Here is a 13,342-nt window from a genome sequence, read left to right as displayed (position 1 = left end):
CACCTCTCATTCTTCTCAATTCAAAGGAATGTTGAGCCAACCTGCTCAATCTTTCTATTTTTACAAGCAATAGCGAACAGTTGTGATTTATCATACAATGGATAGAAACATTGGAGAAGATACAAAAAATACGAGATAACATTGGAATTGAAAGGTATCAGGAAAGGATGAGTAGTCTTAAAGGTCTTTACTCTGAGGGGATGACCAAAATAATAATAATAATAATAATAATAATATCTTTTATTGTCATTGCACATAAGCGCAACGAGATTTGGTATGCAGCTTCCATCCGATGTCATAACATAAATAACGAATAAAATTTAGATTTAGATACCCCGAGAACATGGATTGTAAAAAGAACAGTAAAATAGTCAAAACAGTTCAAACAGACTAAAGTGCAGATGTGTCTGTGCGACATGACCATCCGAGGGAAACAGTCCAGGGGGATGGGGGGCACTCAGCCGGGCCGGTTCAGAGCCGCTATAGCTCTGGGAATGAAGCTGTTCCTGAGTCTGGAGGTTCGGGCGTAGAAGGCCTTGTAACGTCTGCCGGAGGGAAGTAGTTCGAACAGTCCATTACAAGGGTGTGGATGCTGACAGCCTTCCTGTCCAGAGGGGAAATTGCCAGTAAATTTAGTTGCTATAAATATAAGGCAATCATGAATAAATCCAGCAAGAAATTATTTACAGACATCTGACGAAGGACAGAGGATGTGCTGTTCAGCTCTGAAGAAACAAGTTGGGATGGAGCACAGACAGGGTCAGAGACCATCAGCAGGCAATGGCCATCTCTTTGCTCTAACCTATGTCACTCCATGCCATAAAATGAGAGGCAGTCTTTGTGCAAGTAGCACCTTTCACAGCATGGGCTGAACATTAATAGGTGTAAGAGGGAATGGAAGGAGGAACAGATTGTTGGAGCTGAAACTACATTCTTAAAACTTTTTAAAAATGTTTGACCTCATTGTATTGTTGATGGATTACTACTGCATCTCTCCATATGCTGGGCTTTCATCCATTGAAAAAATATGATGTCAATCTCAGATGTGTTTTTTCTATATTTCCTTCAGGCTGCCCTCAAGATGCCCAAATTGACACCAGTGGAAAGAGAAAGGTGATCTTTAGCTGCCAGTTTCACACTACATACAGTCCTGACTATTAGTGCTCCCAACAGCCCTGGCTCTTGCTTATTTGTGTTCTGTCGTATTGCCCTTGCATTTTCCTACACTGTTGACCTTGTGGTCCCTTAACTGACAATGAACCGTGAGGTGAACGGCACGGGAAAGCTAACAAGGACACATTGTAGTGATGCTTGTGCGGAGCTGCATTGTTTTCCTGTGGTATCCTGGACATTGGTGATACAACACTCTGTGCCTCAGTATTTTGGGGCTATGCATTGCTGCCTTCGCAGAATTCTGCACCTTTGTGCCCTCACGGTGCCTTGCATTGCTGCACCTTCGCGGCAGGCTGCTTGCTTTTTAGCTGTGGTCAGCTGTGAAAAATATGGTATTGGACCGGGGGGGGGGGGGGACATAAACTGGTGGAGGGAGCCCACATGCAAGTAGAATTTAATGCAAATAGTGGAAGTGCAAATGTTCGGCAGAGGAATAAGGAAAAGAGAGATACAAGAAAGAGGCTGGAACCTGAAGCAAAATACTCAGCGGCTCAGGCTGTTTCAGGTTGGAACACTTTGCTTATTTGGACTGAAATCGTGGAGGGAAGATAGAAAGAGGTGAGAAAATGCTGGCAAGTGAGAGGTGGATCCAGGTGAGGAGGTAATAATAATAATAATAATAATAATATCTTTTATTGTCATTGCGCAACAAGATTTGGTATGCAGCTTCCATCCGATGTCATAACTTAAACAACTAATAAAATTTAGATTTAGATACCCCAAGAAACATGATTTATAAAAAGAACAGTAAAACAGTCAAAACAGCCTAAAGTGCAAATGTGTCTGTGCCGGGTCGATGTGCGATGTGACCATCCGAGGGAGACAGTTCATGGGGGTGGGGGACATCCAGCAGGGCCGGTTCAGAGCAGCTATAGCTCTGGGGATGAAGCTGTTCCTGAGTCTGGAGGTGCAGGCAGAGAAGGCCTTGTAACGTCTGCCGGTAGGTAGGAGTTCGAACAGTCCATTACAAGGGTGTGAGGATTCTTTGTGGATGCTGACGGCCTTCCTGAGGTACCGTGTGTAATAGTTGCCCTCCAAGGCTGGTAGCTCTGTCCCAATAATCTTCTGCGCTCTGTGGACGACGCGCTGAAGAGGTGTTAATTGAGTCAGATGGGTGAGAAATGTTGAGATAGCAACCAGGGCTAAACACCCAGACAATGTCCACTACCCACATCCACCACCACTGTGCTGAAAGTTAATAATTTAGGTAATCTGGCAGTCATATTCTGGTTGTTCAACACAATTCCAAGTGATAAGAACTTCATCTTTTTTTTTTCCTGTTGCAGGCGTGAAGCGGCAATACAGGATGGTTTGAAAAAGGCTGTCCTGGTCCCACTGGGCTTGGCAGAGAGAGTAACCAGCCTATGGCCATTCCTACGAGAGATGGCAATGTTTGGAAATTTTGGTTGCAAATCTGATCTGCAGGTAGATGTGGTCTTGGGTGGGCTCAGCGGACCAAAACTATGAATGGAGTATTATTTCTCAGCAGGTAATGGATAGCAGCTAGAGCTGCTATTCACGACTTGTGTCCCACGCCCCTTTGCACAGTGACGCTACGGTAGAGTTGCTGTCTTACACTGCCAGAGACCTGGGTTCGATCCTGACTATGGCTGCCGTCTGTACGGAGTTTGTACGTTCTCCCCGTGACCACATGGGTTTTCTCCGGGTGCTCCGGTTTCCTACCACATTCCAAAGACAGACAGGTTTGTAGCTGAAGAAGGGTTTCGGCCCGAAACGTCACCTATTTCCTTCGCTCCATAGATGCTGCTGCACCCGCTGAGTTTCTCCAGCATTTATGTGTACCTTCGATTTTCCAGCATCTGCAGTTCCTTCTTGAACAGGTTTGTAGGTTAATTGGCTTTGGTAAAAATTGGAAATTGTCCCTATTGTGTAGGATAGAAATAGTGGGCGGGGTGATCGCTGGTCAGTGTGGATTTGGTGAGCCGAAGGGCCTGTTTCTGTGCTGAATCTCTAAAGTCTAAAGCAGTTAGTGTTCACATTCTTGAAACACGCATAAAATGTACTGTAAGTAAGTAAGTTTATTGGCCAAGTATTCACATACAAGGAATTTGCCTTGGTGCTCCGCCCACAAGTAACAACATGACATACAGTGACAGTTACAAATGACTCAGAAAACATTAAACATTAATAATAATAAAACATTAATGATAAAACACCATTGATCAAGCATGTGAACCAACAAAATACCAGATCAAAGGGAGGCTACAGATTTTTGGCTGTCGAGTAGAGCAACTACAACTGGGAGAACCAATTCTATGACGTTTTAGAATGTGGAACATAGAGCAAGCAGTACAGCATAGGAACAGACCCTTCGGTCCACATTGTGCTGACCATGATGTCAATCTACCATCTCATCTACCAAAAAAATACTTGCCTTGCACATCTCCTTTAAACTTTGCCCCTCTCATCTTAAATCGATTCCTTCTGCTATTTGACATTTCCACTTTTGAAAAAGGCCACCTCCTTATCTATGTCTTCCACAGAACATTGTACAATATAGTACAGGAACAGCTATTCTGTCTGTCGTGTCTAGGCCAGACATGACGAAACTAATTTATTCTGTCTGCTTGTGATCCATATCTCTTAATTCCCTGCATATTTGTGTATCTATCTAATAGCCCCTTAAATGCCACAATGATATCTGCGGCCAACACTTCCCTGGCAGTGCATTCAAGGTACCCATTACACGGTGTAAATAAAACTTACCCCACACATTTCCTTAAACTTTGCTCCTTTGACCTTAAAGCTCTGCCCGCTTGTCTTTGACATTTCTACTCTAGGGGAAAAAGGTTTCTATCTATGCCTCTCAAGTGTTATATAATTCCTTCAGGTCTCCCTTCAACCTCTAATGCTGCAGAAAAAAATGATCCAAACTTGTCCAACTTCTTCTTAGAGCTAATATTCTCCAATCTAGGCTATATCCTCTTCTGCAAAGCTTCACGTTCTTCCTGTAGTTGGTGAACAAGACTACATATAATAATCTAAATATGGCCAACTAAAGTTTTACAGAGCTGTAACCTAACTTCCCAAAGATTATACTGAAGTCCCAGACCAATGAAGACTATTTACCACTCTATCCAACCATGTTGTCATTTTCAAAGAACCATAGAATTGTACCCAAGATTTATCTGTATATAAATTTGCCTGAGAGTCCCACCATTTACTGTATACTTTCCTCTTGCATTTAATCTTCCAAAATGTAACACCTCACATTTGTTTTCATTAAACTCCATTTGCTCTTTCTTTGTCTGCATTTACAACAATTGATATATATCCTTTTACAATCCTCCTCACTACCTGTAATTTCATCAATTTTTGTGTTGTCTCCAAACATAGTTGTCTGCAAATCAGATTACCTACATCCAAATCATTAATACATTACAAACAACAAAGATGCCAACATTAATCCTTGAGGAGCACCACTTGTCTCAGACCTCCAGTTAACAAAGATCCCTCCATCCCCCGATTACAACAAGCCAATTTTGCATCCAACCTACTAACTCACCTGGTAATTTCATGTTCTGGACCATCCTACCATGAGGGACCTTGTTATGTTATCTATGATCAAAGTCCATATAGACAACATCATTGGCCTATCCTCCAAAACATTCACACATTTCTGGGATAGGACTTCCTCTGCACAGAGCCACGATGACAGGTACATGGATAGGAAAGGTTTAAAGGGAGACGGGCTACACGGGACTAGCTGAGATTGGAGATCTTGTTAAACATTGGACAAGTTGTACCGAAGGGCCTATTTCCATGCTGCATGACTATGATTCTAAATCTATGTTTTTCTAAATATCCAGGGCAGGGCAGATAAACAGCAAGTAACATTCACATCAGACAAGGGTAAGGCAATATCCAACAAGAGAAAATATGGCTTTCACTCCCTGACATTCAATGACATTACAATCACTGAATTCCCTACTATCAATATCATGGGTGTTACCATTTACTAGAAACTGAATAGGATAAGCATATAAACAATGCTTTACAAGAGCAGGTCTGAGGATGGGGACATTGCAGCAAGTAAATCGCCTCCTGCTGCCTGAAAGCTTGTCTACCATCTCTAATGTTCAAGTCAAGTGATTGAATTCTCTCCACTTCCCTGGATGACTGTAGCTTTAACTACATTCAAGTTGCAGAACACCATACAGGTCATTGCAGCCCAGATAATCAGCATCCCATCCAGGAGCATTCACTATCACCAATGCACAACAGCAACAATTTGTATAATCTATAGGGCTATTTCCCCACTAACAACTAAAAGTATAAGGGCAGCAAAAGTATGGGAACACCACCACCTGAAAGTTGCTCTCCCATCTGCACACCATCTTGCCTTGTAAATATATTGCTGTTCTTTCACTGTCACCAGGTTACAGATGCACCGTAGAAAACATTATGTTAGGTTGCATCAGAGCTTGGTTTGGGAACAGCTGCCCAAGATTGCAAGAAATTGCAGGGAGTTATATATGTAGCCCAGTCCATCACACAGACCAAACCGGACATCCCATCATTGACTCCATCTACATTTCACGCTGCCACGGAAAAGCAGCCAACATAATCCCACCCATGTCTGAAGAAGGGTCTTGATCCAAAATAACCCATTCTTTCTCTCCAGAGATGCTGCCTGTCCCACTGAGTTACTCCAACATTTTGTGTCTACCTTCGACTTAAACCAGCAGTTCTTTCCCACCCATGTCATTCCTTCCTCTCCCTGATCCTGTCCTGCAGAAGGTACAGAAGCTTGAAAGTGCGCACCACTAGACTCAGGAACAGCTTCTGTCCCTCTGTTATCAGGCTTCTGAATGGTCTTTCCATAAGCTAGGGTACTGTAAAATTCACCTTTATCCATTGTGGACATCAGACTTTGCTCTCTGGAACTGGTGTACTACAATGCTGAGAACTATATTCTGCACTCTATATCTTCCCCTTTGCTCTAACTATTGTCCTTGAGTTTGACGATTATATTCATTTATAGTGTATTTGATTTGTTGGATAACATGCAAAACACTGTGCTTCAGTACTTGCGACAATAATAAACCTCAACCTAGGTCAAGATTTTCCAACTACTTCCCCACACCACAAGAACTGCAGTAGTTCAAGAAGGCAGCAAAGCACCTTCTCATGGGAAATTGAGAAGGTGGTGGTGTGATGCCTTCTTGAATGGATGAAATAATGAACATAAATCCTATCCCTAAAAATGTTCTCCAATGATTTCCATACCACAGATGCTCACTGGCGTATAATTTCCAGGATTTGGTAAACAAATGAACCACATTGGTTCTGCTCCACTCATCTGGGACACTGCCTAAACAGCATACAAAGATCTTAGTCAGGCCCCCTGCAATCTCATCCATTGCTATCCTCAAAATCCTGAGCTGGATTCTGTCAGGCTCTGGGGATTCATCCACTTTAATGTTTTTCAGGCTATCATTCACCATCTCCTCCTTAATGCCCAAGAATATCAACATATGTCCAAGAATATCAACATACTCCCACATCTCACCATTATCCATGCCCTTTTCCTTGGTTAATACTGATGCAAAATATTCATTTAGGACCTTACCCCCTTCCTCTGGCTCCAGACCTCGATTCCTTCTCGTGTCCTGCAGTTGACCCTTTCCCCAGCCCCTTGTTTTTAATATACGTATACTTGCTTTGAGATTCTCCTTAATCCTACTTACTAAAGACATTCATATCCCCTTTTAGTCATCCTAATTGTTTGTTAATTTCTTTCCAGCACAATTCATATTCTTAGAGCCTTCTCCAATTTCAGCTTCCTATTCCTGACATATGCTTCCTTTATCTCTTGTCATCCAAGGTTCTTGAACCTTTCCATCCTTATCTTCCATCCTCACAGGAACATGCTGGTCCTGAACTCAAATCAGCTGGCCTTTAAGAGTTCCACATGTCAGATGTTCCCAATCAAACAGCTGCTCCCAAACAACTTTACCCCGTTTCTGCCTAATACTGTTGCAACTAGCCTTCATCCATTTAATACTTTCACCCCAGGACCAGTCTTACCCTCATCCATAACTATCTGAAAACTTAGTGAGTTATGTCACTATTCCTAAAATGCTCTCCCACTGAAACTCCAATCACCTGGCCAGGTTTATTTCACAGCAGAAGATCTAGTTTGGTCCCTTCCCTGGCTGGGCTACTTACTTTTATTTTGGTTGGCTATTGTGAAAATTTAGTTACCAGTAACAAATGTTACTCATTTGGACCATTTGAATCAGATTTGGTACTGCTCCATTCTAAGAGGACTGTCTGTTTCTAGGTTGCTGCCAAAGCTTTGGAACTGGGCATATTTGGGGCATTTTACAACATCATGACAAACCTGAAGGACATCAAAGAGGAAGACTTCAATACCAAGGTATTGACTAAGCTGAGGTTACAGGTCTGGCATGTGAGCTGTTTGAGAAGGGTGGAAGAAAACAAGGAGTACAAGAGAACATGGACAGTCTGTCTGTTTTTCACCTTTAACATCATCCCAAAGTGAATCGCAACAAGTACATTAACTAAATTAACGAATCCACACGAGGGCATCGAACAAAAAAAAATGGGTAAAGTTGTAGGATTTAAGGAGTGTCTTGAATTCGGAGAAAGAGGTAGAGAGAGATGGAAGGATTCACACAGGGATTTCATGAGCTTGTGACATTGGAAACTGAGACTGGGTCATCACCATGGAGCCCATATTAACAAAAGTCCAGCATTAGACAGTGGTGGTGCTGAGCAGATGATAGACGGAGGGAAGGAAAATATTTCTGGAGGTCTAAAACCTCAAAGCAGAATGTACCAAGGATCTGGGACACAAGATCTTCCTGGACTAGAGGTCAGGAGATTCAAATGTTCAAAAATTATGCATGATTTTATATCAATAATATGACTATTTCCAATGGCTAAAATGTTGTAAATACACAAATCACATATAAGACAGTTGCCAACTACCAGATTGAACTTGATCTTGTGTTTTACTAATGAGTTGCGGTCTGAATACATTATGTGGAAGAATAGGGACAGCAGTTTCAATAGTAACACTCAAAAAGGAATGCATGTATTCTTGATGGTTGATAAGTTGTATGGTCTCCTGTACCGCACCCAAGAAAAAATTGTCTTCTTCTGCACCAAGGATGAATAGGATACACTACACAGGTACAGCAATGATGTGTTCTCATGTAGGATACCCAACAATTATATGCATCCGGTGTTCCCGATGTGGCCTGCTGTACATCAGCGTGGCAGAGCATTGGCACAGGCGACTGCCAAGGCCTACTACATCTTCCTCCTCTTCCCATTCCCAGACTGGCCTATCTGTCCTGGACCTCCTCCATTATCAGAGTGAGGTCACACGCAAACTGGAGCAACAACACCTCTTATTCCGCTTGGGTAGCTGGCAACCCAACGGTATGAACACTAAATTCTCAAATTTTAGGTAATAAACCCCTCCTTCTCCCCCCCCCCCCCAATTCTCCTGACCCACTTGGACCTGCACCTATTTTTCCCTTCTCCCTCCCCTTACACCCACATCCTTTGCTCAAGCTTCACAATTTGCAACTCTTGTCCCATACCTTCTGTCACCATCTCTAGTCCACATCTCTGGTCTTTGTCTGCCTATCAAGTCCCCCCCACCCCCCCACTTGTATTCACCTAATACTTGCCAGGCTTTGTTCTGCCTCTCTAGAAATAAGAAACTGCTGATGCTGGTTTACAAAACAAAGACACAGACGCAGAGTGCTGGAATAACTCAGCAAGTCAGACAACATCCCCTGGAGAATGGGGAAAGATCCCAACCCAAAACGATACTTATTCATGTGTTCAAGAAGGAACTGCAGATGCTGGAAAATCGAAGGTACACAAAAATGCTGGAGAAACTCAGCGGGTGCAGCAGCATCTATGAAGAAGGATTTCGGCCCGAAACGTTACCTATTTCCTTCGCTCCATAGATGCTGCTGCACCCGCTGAGTTTCTCCAGCATTTTTGTGTACCTCCGTTACTTATTCATGTTCTCCAGAAATGCTGCCTGACTCACACTGAGTTACTCTCACACTGTGTCTTTTTTAGTTATATGTGATAATCTGCTGTTTCATAAATAGAATCATTGTGAAGGAAGCTGAATGGATCTTTCATGCTATTTAATTTCCTTGTGGGCTTACAAACCATGCTCTCTCAGCTCTTGAAGCTCTCTCAGCCTTGAAGACCACGTATATAGAAATCTAGGGCAATTACATTTCCTTACAGGTCAGGAGTTAAGTTTCTCTCTGCTGGTTCACAGACTCGGAAGAGGGCTTGTGACCTCCTGGAACAGGCTAAATTGAACACAGTGCAGATTTTGGATCTGATCGATAAACGGCAAGAATCAGGAAAAGAGTGAGAAACCAGACAGCTGCTACTGACTGACACTACTGATGACAGATACTCCATTACAGCTTTCTTCAGAAGCTCGTCAGGGATGTGTCCCCAATTCAAGTGTTTATGTGCATCAGCAGAGGTGAATAAAGAATAATATTGTTCATTACATGTGTGACTTGTGCTTGGCCTTGGAAAATTGATCAACATAAAATATTCTGCAGAATATGCAGGAGGGGTCCAAAGAAGCTCCCTTTTTGTACGTACATACTCTACTTACTCAAAAGGTTTGATTCTTTGCTGAGGCACAGTGCTAGAGCGTCCATACATCCTCAATAACCTGCTCCACTAATCATGGTCACACATTCATAGCACATACATAGGAATAGGATTTGCCAATCACACTAGTTTAAATTAATCCCATCTGCTTGCACATGGTCTATATCCCGCCATTCTCTCCCCATTCGCTCCCCACCTATTGGCACAAGGGACTTCTTAACATCTTGTCCTGTGTATTTGATTCTAATGTTCAAATGTTTGTCTAAACATCTCTTAAACATTGCTTTCATATCTGCTTCTACCTCCTTTCCTGACCACAGCTCTGCAAAAACAAAATTGCCTTGCAAATCTCCTTTACTTTCCCCGCTTGCCTTTAATCAATGCTGTCTAGTTTTTGGCATTTCTGCCCAGGGATTGATTGATTACTTTATTAATCCCCTTATTCAGGGGAAATTCTGATGTCCTTGCAGCACACTAATAAAAATACAACACAGTATTCATAAAGAAATTCAACACCAAAACATCCCCCCACAGTGATTCCCACTGTGGGGGAAGGCACAAAGTCCAGTCCCCATCCTCTTGTCCACCCATAGTCGGGCCTATTGAGGCCTCCACAGTCGCCGCCACGGTGCCCGATGTTCTCGCCGGGTGATGGTACTCCGGCGTCGGGAGAACCCCCAGCGGCTTGGGGTGCCAGGAACGGCCGCCTTCCCACCGGAGCCTGCGGCTTCCAAGCCAACAGACCACGCCAGACGGAGCTCCGCACACTGGTGATCTCGGCGAGATGTAAGTTCAACGTCGCAGCTGGCCGCTCCGCAGAACCGCGGCTTCACGATGTTTTCCTCGGCAGTACCAAGCATACTGGAGTCCCAGCGCGGCGACCCAGGAAAGGCATCGCCCGCTCCGCAATAGCGCTCCAGCGCTGCACTGCTGCCAAAGCCGATGTTCTGCGCCGCCGCCAACGCCGACGTTCTGCGCCGCCGCCAACGCCGATGTTCTGGCCAGGTCCCCTCAGGGAAACGTCGCTCCAGGACCCGCTGGTAGGCCGCGAGGACAGGTCGAAGATGCTGCTCGGAGGAAGGCAACCCCTCCGACCAGGTAGGGACTTAGAAAAGCAGTTTCCCCCTTCCCCCCCACCACCCCCCACACATAAAAGATTTAGACCCCCTGACTGTACACTTAACTAACTAAAAATAATAAAAAAGAAGGGGAAAAAACGGACAGCTGCAGGACAGGCAGCCGTTCAGGACAGTGCCTCCTCCGGTATGGGAGAAATATGATATCCATCCTATCACGGTCCCTCGTAATTTCATACACTTCCATCAGGTAGATTAATGCAATATCATAGGATACTCCACCTTGTTGTACCTGTGCTGTCTCTTCAGTAGAGCTATCCAATCAGTCCTCATAGCTTTGTCATTTTTCTCTTTCTATTCCCTCTGGAAAATCACTCATGAATCTTCCCCAATTGCATTCACAAGCACTGCAATTTAGATGGAAATCACTAATAGTGTAAAATCACTTCTGCCCATCTTCTTCATGGGCCTTTCTCAAGTCCCTCAAATTCATGTTGCCAAAAATAAATGCTCTTGGTTGTTTACATTCAAACTCTTAACAGTCCTCTGCCCCTGGATGGTGGCCAAAAATCTACCCTTCAAAAACCAAGGATTAATCAAGTGTATGAAGTGTAAGAAAGCAGGGATTTGTTAAGGGAGCACCTTTAAGTTTTGAAGATAAATAAAGGTGTACCCACGAGGGTGGAGTGTTTGCGGTATTTGTGTGGATTTCAGCCAGGCATTTGTCAAAGTGCTAATGTAGATTAGTCATGGAAGCTAAAGCCTGGATCTTAGGGGATGTGGCAGGCCCATAATTATGGGTGGCACAGTGGTGCGGCTGGTAAAGCCACTACATATTACCAGAGCGGGAACTTCATTCTCGGGGATGTAAATTTGAAGCAATGGACAGAAGGATGAGGAAGTGTCGCAGCGGTAGAGTTGCTGCCTTAAGGCACCAGAGACCCAAGTTCGATCCCTGTGACCACATGAGTTTTCTTCAGGGGCTCTTCCCACATTCCAAATACTTGATAGTTTGTAGGTTAATCGGCTTCTGTAAATTGTCCCCAGGGTGTTGGATAGAACTAGTGCATGATGATCGTTGGTTGACAAAAGCGCTGGAGAAACTCAGCGGGTGCAGCAGCATCTATGGAGCGAAGGAAATAGGCAACGTTTCGGGCCGAAACCCTTCTTCAGACCGTTGGATGTCGTGGACGGTGGGCTGAATGATCTGTTTGTATCTTTAAAACTAAAAGTCCCACATTTCATAATCATAATCACACTTTATTAGCCAAGTATGTTTTGCAACATACAAGGAATTTGATTTGCCATACAGTCATACCAATAAAAAGCAACAGAACACACAAAATACATTTTAACATAAACTTCATCACAGTGACTCCTCCATATTCCTCTGTGATGGAAGGCGAAAAAAAGTTCAATCTCTCCCTTCTTTGTCCTCTAGTGGTCGGGGGCCTCTAACCTTCCATTGACGGGACGATCTTACTCCCATAGCCGGTGGTGGGACTCCGCATCGGGGCGATCAAGCTCCTGCATCGGGGGGAAATCTCAGCTCCCTGCACCGGGCGATCTACCTCGGGTCAGGGCTAGTCGAACGTCGTGCGGCTTTTGGAGCTTCCTGACGTCGGTCTCGATGTTAGGCCGCAGAGCGACCGGAGATACGATCCGGAAAACAATCGCATCTCCGGCAAAGTTGGAAAAGCGTTCCCCCCCCCCCCCCGCCCACATAAAACAAACCAGAGAACATTAACACATACATTTTAAACATTTAAAATAACAAAAAAAAAGATGAAAAGGACAGACTGCCATCGAAGCGCCACCTAGTGGATATCCTGCACCTATGGTTTTTGCATATCTTCCATTAATTTCTCCTAAGTTCTGTCTTATATCTCTTGTTCCCCTTTCCCCTGACTCTCAGTCTGAAGAAGGGTCTTGACCTGAAATGCACCTATTCCTTTTCTCCAGAGATGCTGCCTGACCCGCTGCATTATTCCAGCTTTTTGTGTGTCTTAAGTTAATAGTATGTTTGAATACTTTCCATTTGCCTGGATGATTATTAGTACAACTGAGAAGCTTGTTACAATCCATTTGTCGTAGATCCACACACACAGATGCCCAGCTAATGTTTCAATGGTTTACATAGAAACATAGAAAATAGGTGCAGGAGTAGACCATTCGGCCCTTGAATGGAGCCAGCACCATTCAATATGATCATGTCTGATCATCCAAAATCAGTACCCCGTTCCTGCTTTTTCCCTATATCCCTTGATTCCGTAGCCGCGAGCTAAATCTAACTGTTTAAGAAGGAACTGCAGATGCTGAAAAATCGAAGGTAGACAAAAGTGCTGGAGAAACTCCAGATGCTGCTGCACCCGCTGAGTTTCTCCAGTACTTTTGTCTAGCTAAATCTAGGTATGTTGCAAAACTTACCTTCAGCGGCG

The 13,342-nt window shown here is 43.9% G+C and overlaps 1 protein-coding gene across 1 annotated transcript in view; it reads left to right on the top strand.

The window, feature by feature from the left end:
• ftcd (formimidoyltransferase cyclodeaminase) overlaps nt 1-9,727 on the top strand; it is a 31,916-nt gene extending 22,189 nt beyond the window's left edge. The window contains exons 11-14 of the mRNA XM_033024214.1: nt 1,070-1,113; nt 2,460-2,598; nt 7,481-7,576; nt 9,476-9,727. Of these exons, the coding sequence (XP_032880105.1) occupies nt 1,070-1,113; nt 2,460-2,598; nt 7,481-7,576; nt 9,476-9,574 (378 nt within the window). The 3' untranslated portion in view covers nt 9,575-9,727. The remainder of the gene's footprint in view (nt 1-1,069; nt 1,114-2,459; nt 2,599-7,480; nt 7,577-9,475) is intronic.
• Nucleotides 9,728-13,342: the final 3,615 nt, after the last annotated feature.

This window comes from Amblyraja radiata, chromosome 7, assembly GCF_010909765.2.
Source record: "Amblyraja radiata isolate CabotCenter1 chromosome 7, sAmbRad1.1.pri, whole genome shotgun sequence".
NCBI classification, from domain to species: Eukaryota; Metazoa; Chordata; class Chondrichthyes; order Rajiformes; family Rajidae; genus Amblyraja; species Amblyraja radiata.
This window is presented reverse-complemented; position numbering and strand designations above follow the sequence as displayed.